This window comes from Pelmatolapia mariae, linkage group LG18 (assembly GCF_036321145.2).
Source record: "Pelmatolapia mariae isolate MD_Pm_ZW linkage group LG18, Pm_UMD_F_2, whole genome shotgun sequence".
Taxonomy (NCBI): Eukaryota; Metazoa; Chordata; class Actinopteri; order Cichliformes; family Cichlidae; genus Pelmatolapia; species Pelmatolapia mariae.
Window position 1 is genome coordinate 26,548,661 of NC_086243.1, and position 24,536 is coordinate 26,573,196.

Consider the following 24,536-nt stretch of genomic DNA (forward strand, 5'->3'; position numbering starts at 1 on the left):
AGCTGTTTGCTGTACCGACCAGTGTGCAGCCTGAGAGGCTCAGGCAGAAACCTGCTAACTGTTCCCACTTCATACTTAACCTCCTAGGACCTGGCGTCCACATATGTGGACATCACATTTTGGGTTGTCTAGACCAAAATACTTAATTTTTCTCCACAAGGGCCTGATATCCACTTAGGAGGACATTATACTGTGACTGTTTTATCAAAATTTAAAACGAATATCCTCATATGTGGATCTTATTCTTCTCAGAAACAAAAAATAGGTAAAAAAAAAAAAAAAAAAAAATCTGGTAATTCTTTGTTTTTACATTCATCGGGTCCCAATCAACCCAAATAGCAAAGAAAAATAAAAAATGCATTCCATGACAGAGTTCGGGTCTTAGGAGGTTAAAGCAAAAAGGTGATTGAGTGTCTGCTTTTAGGGCTCCATGGCTGACTCATTTATATTATAAGATTAAAAAAACAAACATTTTTAATACTGGTATTGATAAGTGCTACACAACCAAATGTTATTATTTCAATAGGATGCAGCTGCTCTCCAAGGTTGGAGCTGACATGGACAACTGCTGCAAACCTTTGGCTGTCATCCTACAACTATAGCCCAGTTAGAATCTGCCCCCTACTGCTTGATGATTGTGAGTGCACATGTAGTCACTCTTGAGGTTGTTGAAGGGTCTTAATTAAAGTATAGGGTACAAATACAGTTGAAAACTCTGTGATGCCCTTATCTCTGTGATGAAACTTACGTCTTTGATGTTTTACACAGATTGGAATTAAGATGATGCCTATCATTTCTAAAATGCACTTATTTCATCGCGGTTTCACTCAAGGATTTTCAAAATTTCATTTTCTTCACTGCTCTCCTTCCCTTTTTATTAGCATTTATTTGAAAAAATCAATAACAAAGGCTTTTAAAAAAAGAATATAGAAATCATATCTGTAAGCATGTGGAGTTTGTTCCTATGGATATATAACATTTGTGGTATATGTTAAATTCTCTTACAATTGTCTTACATGTGAAATATCCATGGTTTGAGCCCAGGAGGACACACAAACCCAGCCTCTGAGAATTACAAGCTCGTGTACTCTTTGTGCCAGGGAGTCTTTTGTCGGGATGGCAGTTGTAAACTTGGTGCCAGTTCAAACTTGCACTGTGATGACCCCTTGGGAAATAAGTGAGGAGCTGAAAGTACCTGTCCCTCCACATACCAGACAAAAATGATGTTTTACTGTAAGGAATGGAGTTGATAAACCTGAATTAAGGCTGATGTTACATTAAATGGCGTTATTTAATGCTAGTTTAATGCTAATGCTAGGTTTAGAACAACACTCAATGTTTCTGACCCTCCAAGTGAACAAGCAAAGTGTGTACGGGGAAGGGATTAAGCCTAGGGCTACAAAGTCTACATCTCCTACCATGATTGGCTCTGGATCCTGTGGAAAAACTTTGGAGGAAGTACCTGAATGTTTTGGAAGTTAAAGATTCTTCAGAATAGGAAAATTTTAACTTGACTGACCCATGAACATCTAAGCGGCAGTGCAAGGGTGAACAACATGTTTTTTTCCCTCTACAAACAGAACACTGAAATCTTAGTTTACCTTAATTTTCTGCTTAGGCAGCATCACAAAGACACAATTTAGGCTGTCGTGTGGTGACCAACAAATTCTTTGTCCTTTTTTTACATCCTTAGTGCTCTGTGGTGAACCAATTTATCAAATGTCTTGTGACTTTTCCTCACCGTCTTTCCATCAGGTCGAGGAAAACTAAGCGATTAAATGCTGGATTTTTCCTGTCTAGCTTAAACTGAATGTCTTAGAGGTCATATGTTCCTAGTATGTCATATGTGTGTTAAAAACCTCTTTTCTGGCAGTTCATATGTTCCTGTTTTAGTTCTTAAAAGCCACACGGTGTCAAAATTTTTGTTTATTTCACAAAAAGAGGGCACAGTTAAATCAGTCTGCTACATTATTTTTCCAGAAATATCAAAAAACAAGCAGAATTTGTTAATAAATCTAGATCTAAAAGCCACTTAGATATTTCTAGCTTTTCTTCAAAATCTACTGAATTAAACTGCATTTTGTGTGAGAGCCTCTTTGTGAGTCCTTTGATGAGTGCGAAGGTTACTCCTCTGAGAAAAGCACTTGCCACACGTGTCGCATGTGTACGGTTTCTCTCCTGTGTGAATTCGCTGGTGTATCTCGAGGTGGCTGATGCGATCAAAGCTCTTCCCACAGAACGGGCAGATGTACCACTTCTCCCTAATGCGGCGCCCCGCTATAGTTTTGTGCAACTCTGGGTCGTTTAAATGAAAGAGTCTGTTGTCTGTGTTAAAGGTTGACATGTTTTTAGTCTGTGGTTGCTGTTTTTCTGAGAGGAATCTAATGGACATTCCTCTCTCTGAGTGATTTATTGCTTCTATAGGTTGACTTGGCTGAGACTGGCTGAAAGTCACAGGAGCCCTTGATTTACTTGATGCACCTTGAACCGTTTCATTGTCCCTCATAAACCTGTCCGAGTATGCTCCCTCTGCTGAATTATCGAAAATGTCCAAGGCATTTTGAATGAGCAAGATTTCGGAGTCCAGATTTTGAGACAACTGCTTTGGTTCGAAAAAGCACTCCGAGTCATCTGCAGTGTCGCTGTCTCCCACCGAAACAGTCAGCCACTGCTGCGACTCTTGCTCTTCCACAACCTCAGCAGGCTGGTGGTTCAGATTCAGCTCGTGGGGACCTGCTCCACTGTTAACGCTGTGATCCGAGTCCACGACCTGCTCCACGATCTGGATGTCATCCTCGTCTTCTAGCTTGACTACTAAGTCTTCGTCATCTTTGCCCGCACTGTCAGATTTGCGCTGCTCACTGCGTTTCTCTTCTGTTTGAGGAGGTGATGACGTTCCCTGATTTGGTGAAATATCCACCTTGTCTCTCACGCTCTGATCTGAAGACAAAGTCTGCACCGACTCTATCGTGGGCCCTGAAAGGACACAACAGATTGTTTAAATTGTTAAAGGAAAATCAAAGTTCTCTTAAAGTCATTTTTAAAAACAGGTTAACTTTCTAATGAATTGCCTCAGCAACAGAGGTAGCAAATACTGTGAATTATAAAGAAAGGTACCCAAATAACATGCACCTGCTTCATTACAGCGCTGTCTGAAAATGTGACTTTAAACACTGGGAAACTTTTTGACTTAAGTAACAAGCAGATACACCAATGCTTTTAATGACTGTTAGCTGCAGGGACAGTCAAGCCAACTACAATGACATATCACTAGGAAAAACATCATATCACAGTGGAAAAGCTGGCAGTAGAAAGTATTTGACAAGTTTTCCTACAAAATGGCAAAAGTAACTTAAAAAATTTTCTGCCTGTTGACAAATTAGGTAAATCTAGAGAACACAGACCTGTTTGTTATCTACAAACCCAATTCTGAAACCTTTGGGACACGATGTAAAATGCAAATAAAGAGACTGTAATGATTTTCCAAGCTCATAAACCATTTTTTAAAAATTCACAGCATAACTTAGAAAAAATCAACAGGTAAAACTGAGACATTTTACTAATTCATTAAAAATATTAGTTTATTTCAAATGTGACTGCAGTGATGTGTCTCAAAAAGGTTGGATCTTTTGCCAGTCTTTAGGCACATTTTTTCTTTCTGATACTTTGACCTTTTTCTTCTTTAGTAACCCGGTGTGTGTAACTTTGGCTGTGTTCTGTGGATCATTACCATGCTGATATACACCTCTTTTACCACTTGTCTTGTTAGTTAATATTTTGGTGGATCCAGTGACAAAGTCAGGAACCTTGGCCTCATTTTGGACAGTGATCTCAGTTTTGATAATCATATTAATCAGGCCAACCAGAACTGCTTTCTATCGCTTCAAAAACACATCAAATGTTAAAAATCCCTATCTCAAACTGAATCTCAGAAATCGGCCCATGCATTTATATAAAGCAGGTTATACTACTGTAATGCTCTGTTTGCTGGATTATCCAAATCACCAACAGGACGACTTCAGCTTGTTAAGAATGCAGGAGCCAATCCGTAAACGCACATGGAAATTTGACTATATAACCCAGTACTGAAGTCACTTAATTGGCTCTCAGTTCAACACAGAATTACCTTTAAAATCCTTCTATTAGTTCATAAAGCTCTCAATGATTCCTACCCCCTTCCTGTACATCTCCGGCTTACTCAGTGTTTATAATCCGATTAGACCTCTCAGGCAGGTGCAGATCTTTTAACACTTCCCAGAATTAGATCTAAGTGTGCTGAAGGTGCTTTCAGTTGCTGTGGTCCTGTCCTTTGGAAGGAGCTAACTGTTATCAATTACAACTGTGCCTAAACAAACTTAAAACATTTTTATTCTCACAGGCTTACAATAAATAACAGTGTAAGTGGGTGTATATGTGTATGTGTGTGTATTAAGTTTCATTTATTTCTTTGTAAAGGTTAGTTTTGCTGTGTTTAAATTAATTTTGTCTTTACATCATGTGGTAACATGCTGGATATAATGTCTACCTAAAACATTCATCAGGCTTCTTTTCATCATCAAACTTAAGTCATGCAGGTTTGTGCCAAGGAGCAAGAAAGAAACTACTCTCCTTCTAAACCCAATGTTGACATTACTGTGAGCTGACACTGTTTTAAGCTGCAATATTAAACAATACAGATGTGCTAAAACTCCTCTTGTGCACACTTAAAAATAGAAGGTGCTGTATAGAGAATATAGTTGTTATATTGTTAAATATGAGAGAATATAATTGTTTGGAAACGCTGTACTTAAACAAACACATGTCCTCATATGTGCACAAACATTACAGTGTGCAAACGGATAGTGTGCAAACTGACTTTTTCATCCACGGGGTATTAAATTGTGTCTTTTAAGACAAATATCGTTTATTGATCCCCTGTTTTTGCCACGGTTGTTCTTACCATCGCCGTCGGGCGGCAGCAGCTTATTCTGCTGCTCTCTCTTGGAAAAAGATGATGAGTTATTTGCAGTCTGAGCCCGAGCCGCTAACCGCTCCTTTTCCATCAACAACAACTTTCTGTTCAGAGCCTCGATTTCAATCTCTCTCCTCCGAAGCTCGACCTGGACCAAAGCGAAGCCGTCCTCCCACAGTTTGCTGATTTCCACCACGGCTGCTTTAGTTAGCATCTCCATGATCGAGGTTAACTTGCTCTGGAAAGCTACACTGTTGGCCATTTTCCCCGCGATCAGCAGCTCTCCTGGACTGTAAGGACGAGGCAGGACGTTAAACGGACTCGGTGCGTGGGGACAGATCACACAGAAGGAGCGAACTCACCGCGGTAGTTTACATCACAGACGCTCTTTGAGGTGAAAAATATGGAAGTGTAATACAATAGCAACAGGAAACTGGAGTGCTCACGTGATGCTGAGAGTTTACGGTGCCCCTGATGGATCAAACTTTCTCACCAGCGATATAAATATAATGAAGTGTGGCAGTGTTTGGTCGTTTAAATGAACTATATAAACAAACAATAGCAGTTTTGTAATTTCATAGGCTGTCTGTAATAAATACAGGGTGGAAATAATCAGTATATTTATTGTTTTTTTTTTTAAATATTAGATTACATTATAATACAACATGTGTTATCTATTCTCGAATAACTGAGGTCAGCTAGAGTCCAGGTAGGGTCTTAACTATGAGTATTTCACGCAATTATTATTATGAGAAAAAATTATAATAACAAACGTTGAACATGTGAACATATTGACAAAGCAAAGCAAGTGCCTTGTCAATATGAAAGTAACCTTCGAACTCATCAAAGGACTCACAAAGAGGCTCTCACACAAACTCAGTTTTATTCAGTAGATTTTGGAGAAAAGCTAGAAATATCTAAGTGGCTTTTAGATCTACATTTATTAACAAATTATGTTTGTCTTTTGATATTTCTGGAAAAATAGTCATATGTGAACATAAAAAATAAAATTATATATATATATATATATATATGGCGTTATTTAATGCCATAATATATATATATATATACTATGGCATAGTATATATACTATACTATGCCACTATGCGGGCCTCACTCACCCATGTTAGTAGTCAGGGTATTTGTTATGCGGTTCAGATTCTGTTTGTTACTCTGACAGTATCAGGACACGCAGGAGTGGCTGAGAGATGTTCTAAAAAGCAGTCAGCGCCTATTCAAACTTTACTATCGTTCGCAAATAACTACAGACCTTTTCTTTGAAAGTTATTGGAAAATGTCATCTAGAACAAATTCAGGTGTGCCGCTTGTTTCTTGATTTTTGTGAGCTGACTTGTGCTGACTAATTTTCTCCGCTAGATGAGGCTGTTTTTCCACGAGAGTACATAAAAGCTGGCGTTAAAGCACCTTGCGAGCAGAAAAAGTCATTATAAATAAGACTTATTAAATATATGGTGTTCAAGTTTGTGATTATTTTACCAGGCAATATATACCAGATTTTAAATGTGACCACACAAAATAGATCAGAAGTCTTAACGTATCACTGAATGAAATCACATGTTTTATTGGCTAATAAACCAATAAAATGTCACATGAAAATGGGATGGATTTAACAAAAGCAGTGGGGCTGCTGGAGTTGTCAGCAAAAACTTTAAAAAACAAACTAATACAAGTTATTGGGCAATTCAAAGTACAAAAATACTTTTAAATCTAAATGAGTAAGGGTGAAGTCGTTGTTATGAAACATAGGCAATGAACTTAACCAACATTGCAGATGATTCCACTTATTTTTAAAAATTGTATATATAGGTACATAGCTATATTTCTCTCATTTTACAACTCCGACAAGTTAACTAACGCTCGCGCAAATTTCAGCGTGCTCATTGGCTTGTAGACGTGCCAGTCGAATGTGGGCGGGGCCAGTGGGAGTTACTTGGATGAGAGACGAAAGACGACGGAGCTGTCAAACACCAACAATCGACTGAAATATTATCCCGGGCGGTACAAAAACACGGTCATTTGGTCATTTGTGGATACAAGGACAACATAAGCAGCCTCTGAATTGATTGTGACGCTTGAGCCTTTGGGAATTTGGACTTTTCAATCGTCGCGACGAGAAACTTCTTGTTTTGTGTGTGTTTGCAGGATCCAGGGGCTAATGTCTGTTAGCTCTCTGCTCAGCTCCAGTTTTGTTGACAAACTAGCCCGTCCGCTAGTCACGAAGCTAGCCTCGCTCCCAGCTCTGCTGTTTTGGCGTTAATTGGACGTTTTCTTCAAATGGCACCTGGTAAAAGACACGAAAACGAGTTTGCACTGTTACTGCAAACACCTCTATGAAATAAAAACAGGTGAGTCAGCTGAACTCGAGGGGAGCACACGCCAATGCTGACTGTTCCTTCTGTGGTTTGTTTACATTTCTGTCGCGGCCAAAAAAACACTTAAAATAACAGAAGAAATGCTGATCGAGAAGTTCATTATTTAGCATATTATTTATACTTTACAAGATATGAATCGTGCTTTTTTCCCTTCACTCGTGCTGTTTATGGCTCTCAGGTATATAAAGTAGGTTTTTCCCCTCGGTTTGTTTCATTATTTCAAAACTCTGAAGAATGAGAGGTATGCATAGGCTCACGTATTCTGTAATAGATTGTGGTCAGATATGATGCTATTCTCTTTTGTTAAATTTGACCTTGTTTAAATTTTTTGCATGGCTTTTTCCAGTTAGTTGGTATCTATAACTCACCAAACAAAGGGCTTATCAGATTACTGAAATGCTGAAAATTGTTTACAGAAATTATCATTAGAGACTATCATAACTTCTACATTGTGTTTGAATGTAGTGAGAACAGGTCTGTGCTCATTGCTGATCTGTGTATGCAGACTCTTACACGTTCACTCACGCCCATTTAATTCCTCTCGCTCCTCAGAGACACTAACCCTAGCTACAAACCTATCATTAGAGCATCACTTAAGTATTTTTTTCTTTTTATTTATTGCTGACATTTTCTATTAGTCTCTGATCCACTGAGACACAGTGGCATGGTGTTCAGGCCCCCAAACTACTGTTAAAACATTTGGCCTGAGGCTGCTTTGGTGATGCCCCATCTGTTTCAGAGTAGCAACAAGCCACATTTTACAGACCCCAAGAAAAATTCTGCCTTTGAAATTTCCACCCTTTTCCATGTAGAGTGTCTTTAGTGTGGTGTTTTTTAAGTGCACGCCTTTTGGATATGTAGGCAGCAGGCTATAGTTTGGAAACAAATATAGTTATGAACTCTGTTGGTTTGCCTACATTTTCTTTTTATCATTTCCAGTGTGATAGAGGGTTATCGTATTCCTCAAAATTACAACTTTCTGTGGTATGATCTTATTTTTTTAATAGGACTAAGTCATGTTGTAGTATGCAGCTGTGGTTGTTTTCCCCATAATTGAATTCTTTTTTTATTGCCAGGAAGTGACTCTGAATGATGTGTGTTTCATTTTTACCTAATGAGTAGGCGTTTAAATTATTACAATGGTTGTCATCATCTTTTGCATATAAAATAATCATTCTGACTGAAAATCCTTTTGTAACCACCCACTGAAGATTAGGCTTTTTCAAGTATCATGTGTGTGTCTGAAGTGTTTGTGAGAATGGGAAGTTTTTATTTAGTCAGTTAGGGCAGCTTTGACCACTAATGTGGGTGTGTGAATGCAGAAGCTCTTCTTTGTTGCTTCTCGGTTATGAATATAGGGAGAATTTATGTTCTACTTGCTGACCTATTCTTGTCTACTCAGATACAGAATAGATGTGATGTATCTGTGTTCTTGGTCTTGGACGGAAACCCCACTGAAATTAGATAGGAACGCTTGGGCCTGGTACTTGTGGCTTGCATTTTTCTTGGCACAGCCACTTTTATTCCTGCCGTACTGTTTCTGCAAGGCATAAAATGAGGTGTCACTGTTAGGGGAAAAAAAAAACAGAAAGAGGAGGATGAAAAGCCTTTTAAGGATGTGGCTGGGACAGAGAATGATCTCAGAAATTGTCCAGTAGGACTACAGCAACTCTCTTAAGAGTCTAGTGTCACTGCTGTTTTTAGGATCTTATGAAACCTCATCTGGGCCCAACATTGACTTTTGCATTTCTGCTTTGGTTTAATGGGCCTCTTTAGTATATTCATTTAAAACACTGCACCTGTTTTAAGCTTTTGTCATTATTCCTCTCAAACACAGAAAGGCCAGAGTACATAATGACAGTATTTATAGCATTAGCGATAATGTGAAGTCCGACTTCTACGTATGAGCTCATTGTTGGAACCCGTACTTAAAGGAATCGTTTAACCACAACACCTAGTCTTTGTTTACTTTCTGTTCTTACATCAGGGAAGAAGTTGAAGTCAAATTTCCACATTGGCGCAACATTATGCAAGCGTTTCTAAAATAGCAAAAGTGGATGAGAATAAGGACGAAGTCGTTGTTAAAAATACCCGTTACAATTTCCTGAAACCCAAAGTGACATCATTAGATGTCCATTTTTTTTGTTTATTCACTAGTTCAGAGCCTTTTTTTTCATATTTTGAGCTTTTTTCTTTTTTTATGAGATCATGAGTCCACAGATCTCAGGCTCAGGGGGAGAGAGTTCCAGAGTCTGCAGGCAATTGTTGCAAAAGCTCTGTCTACTTTGTTTGATGCACAGTCAGCAGGCCCTGATCACATGACCTCAGACACCTGGTGGGGATATATTGATGTTCTCTGATATCCCCTGGTGCTTGTCAATGCAGAGTTAATACCAGAATCTGAAATGGACTTTGAAGTTAACAGGGAGCCAATGCAACTGAATTTTACTTTCAGCGACATACTTGCTGGGTAGCAGTTATAAAAATGTTCCTAAATGTGCTTAAAAATGTGCAGAAGAGCCAACAGGTATAACAGAAACAATAAAGAACTTGTAGGCAAGAGAAGTGGAGCATGACCTGTACTTAGAAGCAGCCACAAAAAAGAATCATTCAGACACATCTGAAGAGAACTACCCCAGAGCAGACCCTGATACACCCACCTACTATCTCAGCCTATCAATGTGATGGTCAACAATATGCAAAGCAGATGTCAAGTCACAAATCAGAATCTTTATTGCCATTGTAGCAATAAAACATTGAACATTGAAAAATGAAAGTGCAACATCGGCATCCGGTACCTTTCTGTGTGGACAAGGGAAACAATAGTTTTGTTTTGTGACATCAATAGTGTATGCCTGTGTCAGACTGTGCCCCGTGTTATTGTTTGTAGGCTTATGATTGGCCAACATTTATATACAGTTAGAATTATTGCTACCTGTTGCACCTGACATCATTTTTTTGTATTGTCATGTAGATGCAGACATCTTTAAATATGAAAGCAGAAAATCCCTAGTGGCAAAACTTGAGGTTGTGAAATAATTTTATTGACCTGAACACATTCAATCCATAAAATCAAACTCAAAAAATCATTTTAATTTCTGACTTCCATGGATAAATGGAACAAACTCCAGCCAACCCTAGTAATATTAATGCAGTGTTACATCAGCATTGTGGTGACAGTTCACCTCTGTTTGAGGTGACTTGACTTCTGCTGCTTTTTTGTTTTTGTTAAGGTCCAACATTGTGGGGAAAAAAGTGGTTCTAAACTTTACTCAGAAATTATAAAACCCCCAAAACAAAAGTCAGAATCACAGACTAACCTACATTTAGAAGTAGTAATGGTTAACTAGTTGACCCAAATGACAGTAAGTCATGCTGTCAGGTCACATTGCCTTTATTTCAATATTTCTAAAGTCTTCTGTTTGCAAGTAGGAGGACATTTTTGGAAAAGAAATGGCAAATACTTGTAAAGCAAAATTTCTTGGCAGGTTATACCTGTTTTTAATTTGTTATAGACAATATAGTCCATTATCTTTAAATTCAGCTGGCAAACAGTTTATAATTGGATGCTTCTTTCTTTATTACATTAATATTAATAGGTCACAAGCAATTTGCTGCGTGAAAGGTCATTATTTCTCACTGAACTCTATTCTTATTTAAAGGTGTATCTTCTATTTAGCACACATAAGATGCTCAGTCGTCAGGTTAATTTTTCACTTACTGTTGAGACATAGGATCTCAAAACTGTCTTCAGTGGAAATGTACAGTGAGTGGAAATTTTCTGCTTATGACTTTAGGCGAAGGAAGGCATTTTTTTGTGTACTCTTCAGCATTTATAGGGAAAGATTTATAGAGTGGCTCAACATGTTTTTATCACCTAAAGAAATCTTCCTCTTGCATGACGTATTCTTAAGATATGAAAGCCACATTGTTTACAGGCATTTAAAGACCTTTAGCTGCAGACGTGCTTTCCTGTTCCCCTTTGTACCCTGCTGACTTTGTTTTGGATGGCAGAAAGGTCCAAGACCTGAGCTATTCCTTGGCTAATCTCCCATAATTGGACAATGGACCCCTATTACAGCCATTTCATTTGAGCCTGTTGAGTAATATTGGCTTGTCTCGTCCCTCCTGAGACAGGACCCAGTCCAAAGTTGCATTTGCTTTTAAATACCTTTAGAATAACATGAAATTGTAACTTGCTCCTTCTTTATTGTTTAGGACTATGTGTAAGACTGCTGGTCAATAAGGAGCCGTAAAATGTCCAGGGCACATTCAATACCAAAAAGTTGTAGTAAAAGTATTGAATTGACTTAAATTCAGTTTGCACAGGTCTTAAATGTGTCTTTTAGCCTCAGACACTCTCTAGACATTTTGTTTTTGTGACATGACTGCATCAAAAAGGTCTTGCTTTATAGTTAGATAGATAGATCATGTCAAAAGGATAATTTTAAATATACAAAAATCTTTGTTAAATAGGCCTGATGACTTGAAATGGAGAATTTATGGGCCACCAAGTCTCGGCACCTGAAAATAGTGATGAAGTAAACCATGCTTGGTAACATGCTTGTGAGTCACTGGAAATCCAAAGGCGGAAGTTTAACAGCAAAAATGATCAGAATGTAGACTGATACCTGGAGATAAGTAGATATTTTTTTATGAAAACAATATTTTTGTCATTTGGACACTTTGCTTAAACTCATTCAAACACTTAAAATTTTTCTTACTGTTCATTTTATGTTTCACTTAAAGTGGGAATAAATGTTAAAGCCTTAATTTGCATTTGCTTATACCTCTCATTGGCTACAATGGCTACTTCAATCAGCAGCATAGGAAAAAAAAAGTCTGCCATGGGGCTTACCCATTAAATTTCTTCTTTCTTTCTACAGGTCTCCAGGGATACACCATACCTCTGTCAAACATGTGAAATCCTTATCTGGGTGAAGTTCTCAGTTACAAGCAGTGATGATTTGGATTACTTGGAAAATTCTTGGGTTCAGATTCAGAAACAGAAGTCTATGTGTGTGATATATTTTCTCCCACAACACAAACTGTGCAAATACTGTTCTGCCGTGAAACCCTCGGCTCTGCTAAAACCAACCAGTCCACTTGTCATGCGGGTACATTACAGAAAAACACCCATAATACCCTCACTGGTATCACCGTCATTCACGTCACCATGGAACGGAATAAACGCAACTCCATTGCTGGGTTTCCTACACGACCTGAACGCCTCAATGAGGACAGAGATGATATCGGAGGGGTAGGAGTGTGTGAGATGGGAATGGCTCTACCTTTGCAGGTTGGTTTTTAGTTTAGTTTAAAATTGTTACATGTTATATACTATACAGGGCTCGTGTGCACTCTACAACTCAATGTAAAGCCAGTGTAGAGCTCGGACAACAGTATAATTATAACCTGTACAGTGCTCTGGTCTGTACTTAGCTATAGATTAGTGGCTTTTTTCAGAAACTGTTTGTAACAACCTCTTCAGCCCAAACAAAGTTGTGGTATGGTCCCGCAACATGCTCATCAAACATGTCCTTTTCTGTGTTCTCCAGGTGTCTTCCCCATCATCCTACCGAGCCCTCATCAGTGCCTTCTCCTGTCTTACACGCCTTGATGACTTCTCCCGCGAGTGGATTGGCTCAGGATTTTTCTCTGATGTATTCAGGGTGTGTAGAGATCAGATATTACCTCACTCTTTTCTCAAGTTCAGTCTTTTCTTTCACTGTCTTCTCATTTTATAACCGTGCCTCATTTCATACCTCAAGCAAGAGTGTCAGATTTGACCTCAGCTGAATTCTTCACCCTTGGTGCCTGACATAGTTTATTTTGTGGTTCGATTGCACTCAGTCTAATTATTAGTTAGGCTCTGCTAAATGAAGCTGCAGCAGAAGAAACTTTTTTTTTTTTTTTTTGGTCTGTTGTATTATCAATCCACCATGACAGTTACAAATATTTGCATGACTCATTGTGGTTTAGCTAAGCAGTGTGACTGCTCATCTAGGAATAGAGCCCGATTGCATATATTAGAAATAAATGATGATGGCCTAATAATGTTTGACTTTGTTGGTTTTAGTATATCATCAGATGCATTCTTTCTTGGGGGTTTATTCTAAGACAGACAATAACATTAACATAGAAGACAACAGTGACAACTTTGGGGTAAAGGGTTTGTTATCTTATTCATTAAGCAAGTTAAGCTCACTTTTATGTCACTCTATTTTATTTATCAAACTGTATTATAATTTAATTTTCCTTGTCAGCTTTTGTGTATTGGAATTTTAACTTGGCCTTAGTGCAGGAGGATTTGCCATGTACTGGATTGTATGCAACATGAGACCTCCAGTGGAGATGACCTGCTTTGACATTTGGTTTCCATTGTGTCCTGGGTGGGCTGATTGATGATACTGTTGTTGGTGTCTGACAGCCAGTGGTGTTTGAGTGACGTGTGTGTTGTTAGGAACAGCTCAAGCTAATTCAGAAGATTTGTATTGGAGCGGATCTAGGCATATTGTAATTGGTTTTTATTAGCCATATTAAGCTTGTAGAAAGTGCTGTTATTCAGCACTATTCTAACCCATTGTGTACTTTGTATGCCAGCTCTCAGAAACATGCCATTGTTATCGGTGTAAAACCCCTGGAAGTTATTCATAACTCACAGTGCTGCAACCGGGCTAAAGAGTGGATTAAAAAACAAAAAATAAACAAAGCAAACACCATTAATGAATGATTTTAGAGACATTTGGGGTGTGTTTCATTGAAGGGAAACAAGCATAATCACTGTGAGATAAGCATTACTCACTTTGTTTCTATGCTGCTATAGAAAATGATCAGAGCTGAGGCAAAAGAAGGAGTTTAAAGAAGAGGGACGGATTCGGGTGGATGCTGGGGTGGTGTGGAAAGACTGATGAACGGGATGTGGTGCTTCAGAAGAGGTTTTAGGTGTTTACTGAGTACAAAGGAAGGCAAGGATGAGGGCTACAGAGGAGAGGAAGAGGAGTTTGAAGAGGAGGGGGGTGTAAGGATTGGTTAGAGGTTGAGTTATTTTGGGGTGGCAGGGGGTTGGTAAAGGGTTTGAGACAGACACTAGGGTTATGGTTTCCATCTGAGAAGGGAGGTGGAAAAATGGGGAGACACTAGAGAGGAAGATGGGAGAGGGGGGAAAAATGCTACCTCTACAGACTTGATGATTACTTGGGCATGATGATTTGCTGGAGCCCACAGAGGGGAGAAAAAGGGGGGGATGAGGAATAACTGCAGATGGGGGGGATGTGAAGAGTGAGGAATTGGGGGTCGGACGGATGTGGGGGAGGAGGCCTTTAGAGGAGTGGCCATCTGTTGTTTCTGCTGTCCTGTGGTGGGGACTGTCAGCTCTTTTAGCCATGCTCACTCCTTTGAACTTGAACAGAGACATTTTTGTTTGTGCATGTGTGAGACCCAGAGAGAAGTCGATACAGAAAACTCTCACAGACTAAATTCAAGTTCATTATATTTTTGGAAGTTCTGCTTATGCACGGTATATAATATTGATCATCTTGCACTAAGTAATGAACTTGCAGTGCAGAGGAACCAGTGTTATTCTGTATACTTTCCTTTAATTGTTAATGTTGCTTGTGTAATCCACATTGATTTTTGCCTGTGTTGTCAAGTTCCCATCCTACTGATGGGATATCACAGTGGCTGTGTAATGGAAGATAGTTGCTATAAGATAAGATAAGATAAGATAACCTTTATTAGTCCCACATGTGGGAAATTTGTTTTGTCACAGCAGGAAGTGGACAGTGCAAAAGTTATGAAGCAAAAATTAGAATAAAATAAAATAAGAATAAATACAGTATACAACTGTACAGAATAGAATAAAATAAAATACTATATACAGTAGAATAAAATAGAATAAAATATGCAATAAGATAAAAATAGAATACAAGTGCTATATACAACTCAGTAAAAATACAACGATACCAGAAAAGATTATTGCACATGTGTGAATGTGTGTGTTGATCAGTTGGAGTCTTTGTTGTGCAGTCTGACAGCAGTGAAGATGACATAAATGTGCCTTTTATTTATTTATTTATAGTTAATATAAGAGTGTTTTTGGGACTGTATACCCCCCTCCCCCAGTCTTTATTGAATCTAATCAAATGTAGCAGTTTGGTATAATTTCTCCAATCATCTTGTGTTAATATGTGCTTACAGAAAAGGGCAGAATTGTTTGTGCTTTTTTTAAAAAGGTATGCACAACTAAAATTGACCAAAACTCTTTTACTAACAAACCACGTTTACCAAACAAAGAATGCACAATGGCTCATACAGTAACATTAGCAGCAGTGAAACCTTTTATTCACTGTGCAGTTTAAAATGATCTTTTAAGTGTTGGTTTAAGTTGCAGCAGAATAAATGATAGCATAACTGCTATACTAATGTGCCAGTTAGCAGGTCTGTTTTGCATGCGTCTATGAATAATTTCCCACAGTTAACACCTCATCTGGAGCTTATGATATTTGAATAGTTGCCTTATGTACTGAAGCTCGTCTCTCCTTAGATACAGGATTAATTTAGGCTTCTGAAATGATTTTCTTAAAAGCTTTTTAAATGCTTCTGATGGGAGGAAAGAGTTTGCATGTGTAGGTAGATAGGTTTGCATACAGTGTCTTTGTCATTTGGTTCTCCTGATGTCTAGACAGGCACATTGGGGCTTTCTGCCTTTAATAGTAACCACAGGAATCTATAAAATAATCTGTATTTCCTTCAGTAGATATTAAATATACTAAGCAAATTCAACTGCTGATATTTTAGAAAGTGTGTGTTTGTGTGTGCAATGGCTCCAAAGTATATCTTTAAATTTGGGATGGGATGGGATGACAAATAAATGCTAGTAGATTGTTTAAAAAAATAAAAAAGGTTGCTATTATTTCACTTGCTATGTTATGTGAAACGGTCTGTACTGTTTTAAAGCTTCAACAGGAAATGTTTTAAAGTTGTCACAATCCAATGACCTGTTAGGTTAGGTTTGCCGTGCTGGGATAGTCTCCAGCCAGCCATGGAGGGATTGACTGTGATGCCACAGCTATGTAACAAATCGATGGAAACTAAATCCTGACGTAGAATCATACAAAATTGATTGTGGAGCACTGACCTGACTGTTTCCTTTGTCATGGCTGGTCAGCATTGACTGACCTCATTTCACTTCTCTTTTATGTCCTGCCCTTTTTTTTTTGGCTTCCTCTGTTTTCTTGCCTGAAGAACCAGATTTTTTTATATAATTTTTGGGTTATAATTGCAGAAGAGCTTGGTTACAAGCTGTTCAAGGCCTTAACTGTTGTGCTCATTTTAGGCATTATGCAATCATAGTTTTCTTGCTACAAGAATATAGTTAATCTGCCCTAGATATGAAGGATAAGACAGTGTTTGGTTGTATTTGAGTGTAACTGAACACATTTTCATTTGACTTTTTTCCAGGTACGTCATCGAGCTTCAGACCAAGTTATGGCTCTGAAGATGAACAAGCTCAGCAGTAACAGGGCTAATATGTTGAGAGAAGTCCAGCTTATGAACCGGCTTAATCATCCAAACATACTCAGGTTAGTAATCGAATGAGAGTAATTTCTTTTCCAGCCAGGGCTCTTATAAATGAATAAATAAATAAATAAATAAATAAATAAATAACCTTTGTTAATCGAATCTTAATTTAAAATGTTGGTTGCTTGTAAAAGCTGCATTAATTTAACTTTTAAAACAAAGCAAGCAAAATAATTATTTTGTTCTAGATAATTATTGCATTATGATGCAGATTTTAAGAAACTCATTCTTAGTAATGATTTCAGAAACTCCAGATTATATTCAGCACAAATGACTTTGTGCAGAAAATAATTTCTACTAACACCTGCCTGTGTGATGATAAACGAAATATATTTATAGTCTTCCACCCCCTTCACCACCACTTCTCTTCTGTCATTTGCTCATGTGCTTGTGGTTGTGACCTGTTTCCTTTGGGGTTGGTTTGAAACTGTGTCAAACATAGAGCCTATTAGCAATGGATTTTCTAAGCTGCCAACTCCTGTTAGGGTTTCACCAGATGCCTGGAGGCAAGAAGCAAGGAGGGCCCTCTCTGTCACAGGGAAGGGGAAAGGCAGAAGCTGTATACAGTCATGAACATTTTCTTTTCAGTTATCTGCTGTGTGATTAGGAAAGTGTCATAAAGTTGGTGACATTTGTGGTTCTTGCTGATTTGTGTTGTCTCCATTTAAAATTTTTCAGACTTTGAATTAAGTAGAAATCAATGTCAAACAGTTTTAAAAGTGCAGTTGCAGTTTTGCTTTTCTTCTTTTTTTGGACCTAGTACTAAATAAATAGTAACACGGGTAAGCATGATGCATTGATAGACTCAACAAGTGCCTCGCTCAGCCAGAGATACCTGCTAAACAGCACCAAGTAATGTAGAAATAAAGTGGCTACTGTCCTAATAGTATATTAACTTTAAGCCTTAATAAAATTCAGAGGGGTGAGATATACACAAAAAATTGGCTACATAGTGTAGTAGTTTACATGTTTGCTTAACAAGTGAAAAGTTCCCAGTTCGATTCTAGGAGGAGACACAAATGTCTTTGGGGTTGCATCAGAAAAGGCATCTGATGTTAAAGTCTGCCAAAACAAATGTGATCCCCTGTGAATAAGTGAGCAGCTGAAAGTAGCTTTTTTCACTCTGTGCTGTTGTTGTGAAAGGGAAAATTGGATACATGTAGCAAAGCCTGTTTTAGTTGTAAAGTTTTAACATGGGATTCTAGAGGACTTGACTCACTTTTGCAGCCTCAATTTGCCATTTAAGGAACTCTTATTTTTGGAATTTGTGTTTGGGCTTCACTTTTCAGCACCACAGGTTGCAACTTGGTCAGAACCTAGGCATCATGATGAAATTGACTTTAAGTTCCACCTTCTTTAAGATCCAACTTCCTGTTGAAGTTAAATGCACATAATCTCTGGCCACTTTCAAACTTGAATCTATAATTACGCTGCTGTCCTGTTGACTAATTTCTCTAATGTCCTTAAAAGTCTTCTGTTTCTGTAGTGTAACGCCACTTTTCATGACTTTATTTTGTTTTGCTTTGTTTAAACATTAGGAACATTGACATAAATGATCACTGGACAAAGGCCAAAACAAAACTGGAAGCTAGTAAAGATCTAAAAAAGATACATAAATATGTGAAGACTCCTAACCCTGTGGATTTGAGCAAGGCTGCCTCTGTTAATAGTTAAAGTTACTTATGTATGTATAACTTTGCATAATCATGATTTTTCCCAGTCTTTTTAAAAGTGTGCTTTTTTCCAGTTTCAGTTAGTGAGCTGTTAGTTACAGTTTTCTTTGCAGCTGCCAGAAGAATCTTACAAAGGTATTGGTGTTTTGGATGTACATGTCCTTTAAGGTGACCTGAGTATAAAATCAAACGTGCTTGTGGAATTATATAACCAATGGCTGCTGTCCCAGAAAAGTTTTAGTTTTCCACATCTAAAAAATATGAATAGTATATTTTAATTCATTGGATTGTATTTGTTTTATGGGGTTTAAATGCGGATCTTATCCATATTTAAACCTCTTCAAATGACATCTGTGGTAAAATGCAAAGGCTATGCAAATATGTTTAACTTTAATTTTACTGCAGGAAAGTATGGAACGTGGGTACACTTAATAAAACGTTGAATATGAGATGTTATTTCAATTAGAACAACTGTTTTGCTACAAAATAGGTTTGTTATTTTGTCTTTGTAGTAAATATTTCACATTCTACTTTGGGCATGTGTGTGGGGGAGTGTGTGTTTATGGCCATGCACACATATGCATAAATATCTTTGTGTGTTCACGGACACACAAGCACACATCTTTTACAATGCCATCTTTGTTAAGCGTGCCTCATGGATTGTGTGTCTGTGTGTTAACAAGCTTGCACTGAGGGGGTCATTGTTAGCTAAAGTCCAATAAGGGCCCACAGAGTTGACCTTTTCATTGCCTTCAGAATTATGAGGTCCTCAAATGAGTTTGTGAACAGTTGGTTCATGTGTTGCTCTGAACACACACCATTAGATTTCAAGTGAAGGGGTGCACAGCCCTCTCTGGGCTCAATATATTTTATAAATAAAGATGAATAAAAAGTCATCCAAAATTGAGGAACAATGATCTGACCTCATGATAAGTTGAGGCAGTGTTTATCCTTGATGTTTGTCATTGTGGTAGATTTATTTATTTATTTATTTAGTTTAATATCAGAAATCAAATTTGTCAGTGTGATTATGAAACACTGACACAACAGAAAGGGTATTAGCATGATTGTGGTTTTGTTTATTACTAGATTAAAATTTGCAGGCAAGACAGAGGGAGAAATGGAAGGAATGCAGGTGAAGCAGCTGAGCTGTTATTATCCTGCTGTTATGAGACTGTCTCACAGTAATCACCTGTCCGGTCTTGCCTACTGGAATTTTAATCTTTTCTCAACTGTTGTTGCTGCTTTCTTCTCTTCACTCATAACAGAAAAGGTCACAAAGTATTTTAATCTATTTTTTATACACACTACATAGCAAGTGATTATATAGTGTAATGGTTAACACATTTTCTTGGCAAGCAAAAGGCTGTTACTTTGATTCCAGCTGGAGGCACAAATGCCCTTTGGGGTTGCATGAGGAAGGGTATCTAGTGTAAAACACCTCCTGTGATAAGGGAGCAGACAACTTCTTCTAGCAAGTTATTGAACTAGTTAGAAACTGTGTTTGTGGTTTGCAAAGATAAGAACATGTGTCTGTCAGTGTCTCAACCATATTTTTCTTTTATCAAGTCAAATTATTACACATATCTTCAATCAATCTTTGAAATGGTGCTTATAAAACATGTTTTAACAACAACATTTTTCATTGCATCTGTCTTCTAGGTTTAAAGGAGTTTGTGTCCATGAGGGCCAGCTTCATGCTCTCACAGAGGTAGGAGAACATATGCACAAACACACAATTTCACACTGAAGCTTCTGTGCACACTAATATGTGAGATCAAAGCGTGGCTGCTAATGAAAGGTCGAGCACTGGGGCACCTATGCTATAATTCTTTTTGTGTTAGTGTGGCTTGTGTGTGTTCCTGTTATTTTCAAGTGAACATCACGTAATCCATGAGCACAACACAGAAGTGCACAAGCCTGTAATTGTGGAAAACCAAGAGAACTGAATGTCCTTAGTTATGTGTAACCCTTGGCCTCTGTGTGAGTAAGAGGGAGGGAGAATTTGATACAGGCAGCTAATCTAGCTTTCCAGGGACGGTAAACGTTTGGATATCTTTGTGATTAATGTTATTTAAATTCACATAGCCCCATTTTAGAAATGTAACATTTTGGTTGTGATAGACAAAATTAGTCACAGAAAATGTCCGATAGGCACATGACATATCTGAGTCTGAATGAAAGGATGAGTTGCACAGAACATCAGGTCTTATCCTCCAAATTACAAAAGAATAAACTGAGCCTGAAACAGAACCCTTGTGGCGTTTATGTTATAGTAAAGGGCCCCTCGTTACCAAGTAGCTTTGATTTTTCTTAAGTCATTCTGAATACTGAACAGTATTCTCCAACATTGCTAGTTGCTTTTTGCTTCTCATGTGTGTTTTTTGGGGTAATTTAAATAATAAATACAATGGGGTAGCTGTAGCTCAGGAGCTAGAACAGGTCATCTACTAATTTGAAAGTTGGTGGTTTGATCCCTGACTGCTTCACAGTACCTTTGGGCAACTACTGAACCCCAAGTTGTTCACCGGGGTGTGAATGCTAGATAGAAAACAGGCGTAGAAAAAAGTGCTTCTATAAATGTGAGTGAATAAGAGAAGTTGTATAAAGCAATTGAAAAGTGCTACACAAGAACCAGTCCATTTACTATAAAATAAATTTGTCTACATTTTTTTGATTGGGTTTTTAAAGTTGTGGATCATGTTTTCTGTTATTTCTCTATAATTTTTCTTCTGTAAGGAAACAGCAAAAGCTCTTTGCTTCTGTCAGTCTCAGAGCTCGAGGCATTCAGACAAAGATTTCTTTTTGTCTGTATTTCTGTAACAAAAGGTTTTAACAGGAGTTTATTAGCCTTGTTCTAACCCCTAACATAGAGATTACTAAATTATTAATTAATTAATTTTGAAATAGTAATGTTATGCAAACTACAACTCCTGTTTTCTTGCAACACGTGTTGCACATGTTGCATTAAAATTTGCCCTCTGCTGCTTAATGCAGTGTAAATTTAGTCATATCACAGACTGCGTTTTCTGTTTGATAGGTTTTAAAATTTTATACACACATAATCTGCCTGAACACTCATTTTATGACAGATGTGCTAATCTCAATCTACATGAACTTTCATTTATGCAGATATGCATCAACACTTCAGCCACTGATGAGCCAGTTCATCTCTGCAAATTATTATATATGAATTTGCATGATATGGTCAGTTACATGTAAATGTGGGGTGATAGTCATGGACTATCTGAAGAAAGCATACACTGTTAGAGATGCTCCCAGACTCGCACATATGTTCTAAATTACACTGCTGTGCTGCACAGTGAATGTGCTTATTGTAGAATAGAGACTGACACCAGTTTTATAATAGGACACATCTTGAGATGCTGAATTTGCACACATGGTTGATCGTAGTTGCAAAGGGAAGTACTGCATATTGTACTATGCATACGCACTGTGGTAGGTCTTGTATTCCTTCCTTCAGCGTAAACAGATCCTGTTGTGTCGTGTCGTATGTATGCTCTGACTCTGGTAGCAGGCTCATGGCGTTTTGTTACCTGACCCCCGCTATGTGGCTGTGCTCAGAGGAAGAGGAGAATGAAGTTACTGCATGGCCTCAAGCTGCTTCAGTAACACTGACTGACACACAGACACAAGCACATCCCATGTTAGCACATATGTTAGCTTGAAACTGAAACACTGAAGTGCTGTTAGCATTAAAGAGAGCAAAAGTTGAAAATGATAGATTTGATTTTATTATTGTTTCATGCACAGAAAATAAGTCCAGCATGAAAGAGCTTATAAGACACAAATAGCAGAAGAAAGAAGAAAAGAAAAAGAAGAAAATTAAATGGTGTTGGAAAAGCACCATTACTCACAACTGCTAAATAAATAATCCAGTCTGACGTCTTCTCCAGGGTTTAGATATAAAGGCATCCAGTTAATAAACAACCTTTTCATTCTGTCAGTGCACAAAAACACGTCTGGATTTTGAACAGACGTTTCATTAAATAAAGTCGTTCTTAACTCGTCTAAATAAGAATAATCCAGGAGAACACTGAAAAACTGAAGAGTACAACCTGCATACCTCACTTGTATTAATTCTAAAACTTAAAATGATAGTTTTAGCATTTTTTTTCCTTCTTGTTTCAAAGATTGGCTTTGAATGGTCTATAGCATATGATAGAATTAAAACCTTTTTCCCCATTTAGGTAAGGAAATCCTTGAGATCTACAACTGTTTTTTAATCTTTATTGCATTATGATGATCTGCTCTTTATAAATGTGCCTGATAGTAACTAGATAAGGTATACCTGTACATAATTATGCGTTATGTTTTGTTATTAGCTATGTAAATTGTACACACATCATTGCTGTTTGTCTTCAAACTTTCCTGTTGGATTCTTTCTATATAGAACTCTCCCCTCCTGGTTCCCTCTTACGTCTGCGCATACACGTGTATCAGGAAGGCTTTTGCTTTTATATATTTGATAAATGTTTCTCCACAGAGTAAGAACAGAATCAGACAAAAACTTTGAAATTTGTCTGTTTTTCCTGGAAGTATATAAAGAAGGGCCTGAAATTCTCAGAACTGGTTACAGTGGAGGATTTGAAATCAATTTTAAAGGATCATGAAAATGCTGCTCTTGGTTAATATAGTTTCTCCTCGATTTGCACTGAAATTGGTTTTAACCTTCATATTTTATTAAATATGTTTTGGATATTGTGCTGTGCGCTGTCCTCTTGGCCAGGACCCTCCTGAAAAAGTATCTTTGACCTGCATAAATATATATAGGCTATAATAAAGGGTATAATGTAGGATAAATATAGGATATAATAAAAAGAATCGTTGCAAGATGTGGGTATTTGGCATCTGCACTGGATTACCGTTTCACAGGCAAATTATCTTTTGAAGACTTAGCACAATGTACAGTGATCTAGACCTCAAAGACTTGTTCTGCTTCTGCTCAGCTTCATTTTAATGCATCTTATATGAACTGCTTCTGCAATCGTAATCTGGGCTAATGGTAAGTCATGACCCATGCCAGGATTATACTGCTGTTTGAAGCTGCTCCCGGCAGCAAACAAGAACTCTTTGTTTGAGTCTTTCCAGGTTTTTTAACCTGAAACACAGACAGCCCCCCAGAACAGTTGTGACCAGCCATGTGTTTCTTATTTCCTCAGCTCACTGCATCTTAAATGATCATGCTCGGTACTTGCATGGCCCAAACGTGCCATGTTTAATGATCAGTTTGGTACATCAGTACTTCCATAAACAGGATGAGGTAAATTCCGGGAAATACACAATGCATGAGTGAGAGGCTTTTTAAAATATAACTTTACTTCCACTTTGCTGCTTTTAGTTTACACGACAGGTGCACTCTTCTGTAAAATCGTGTGATTTGCTTTTCTGACTAGGCATACTTTGTGTGTATTCTGTTGGTGTGCTTATAAACTGTGCGAAGCAGGGAAGTTGGATTAGTCTTTTTTTTTTTTTTTTTTAATTGACTGCACTTGGGATTTCTCCTGTTGTGTTTCTCTGTTTGGAAACTCCAATCAGGCGTAGACAACAGATGTTGAACTCTGTGGCTACTGAGGAATTTACTGGGCAAATACTGTAATCCTCTGACATCTTGAAGCGGTGTGTGCATGTGTGTCACAGTTTATCTGAGGGTAAAAGACCGCAGGCAGCTCAATATTTTGGGTCCAATCGTCCAGTTGCTTGAAATCCACAAACATCCAAAGGCACAAAAAGCACCTCTGCTGATCCCCTGTAGAAATTGAGAAAGACCGTAGTCCGGTACATGGAATTATCATCTGTGGAGATTAAGACAAACATTTCGGCAAACTTATGTGAAGAATATTGTTGGTAGTCACTGATGACGGGACACAGTTTTTTACTTATTTTTGCAAAATAATTTGCATTTTTTATTCTTTT

At 37.8% G+C, this 24,536-nt stretch overlaps 2 protein-coding genes across 3 annotated transcripts in view; one reads left to right on the plus strand and one right to left on the minus strand.

Moving 5' to 3' along the window:
* Positions 1-1,709: 1,709 nt before the first annotated feature.
* On the minus strand, positions 1,710-5,213 carry LOC134616478 (zinc finger and SCAN domain-containing protein 22-like). The gene is made up of 2 exons (XM_063461298.1): positions 4,940-5,213; positions 1,710-2,976 (listed from the first exon to the last, which is right to left on the minus strand). The coding sequence occupies exons 1-2, from the start codon at positions 5,211-5,213 to the stop codon at positions 2,069-2,071; spliced, it is 1,182 nt and encodes a 393-aa protein (XP_063317368.1). The 3' UTR covers positions 1,710-2,068.
* A 28-nt stretch (positions 5,214-5,241) lies between these two features.
* tesk2 (testis associated actin remodelling kinase 2) overlaps positions 5,242-24,536 on the plus strand; it is a 35,533-nt gene continuing 16,238 nt past the window's right edge. Inside the window, exons 1-5 of one of the 2 annotated variants that reach the window (XM_063461295.1) lie at positions 5,242-5,345; positions 12,231-12,643; positions 12,903-13,016; positions 16,807-16,928; positions 20,262-20,310. In XM_063461295.1, the coding sequence (XP_063317365.1) occupies positions 12,521-12,643; positions 12,903-13,016; positions 16,807-16,928; positions 20,262-20,310 (408 nt within the window). In that variant the 5' untranslated portion in view covers positions 5,242-5,345; positions 12,231-12,520. Of the gene's footprint in view, positions 5,346-6,907; positions 7,318-12,230; positions 12,644-12,902; positions 13,017-16,806; positions 16,929-20,261; positions 20,311-24,536 lie in introns of those variants that run through there. The other variant, XM_063461294.1, reaches the window with a different exon arrangement.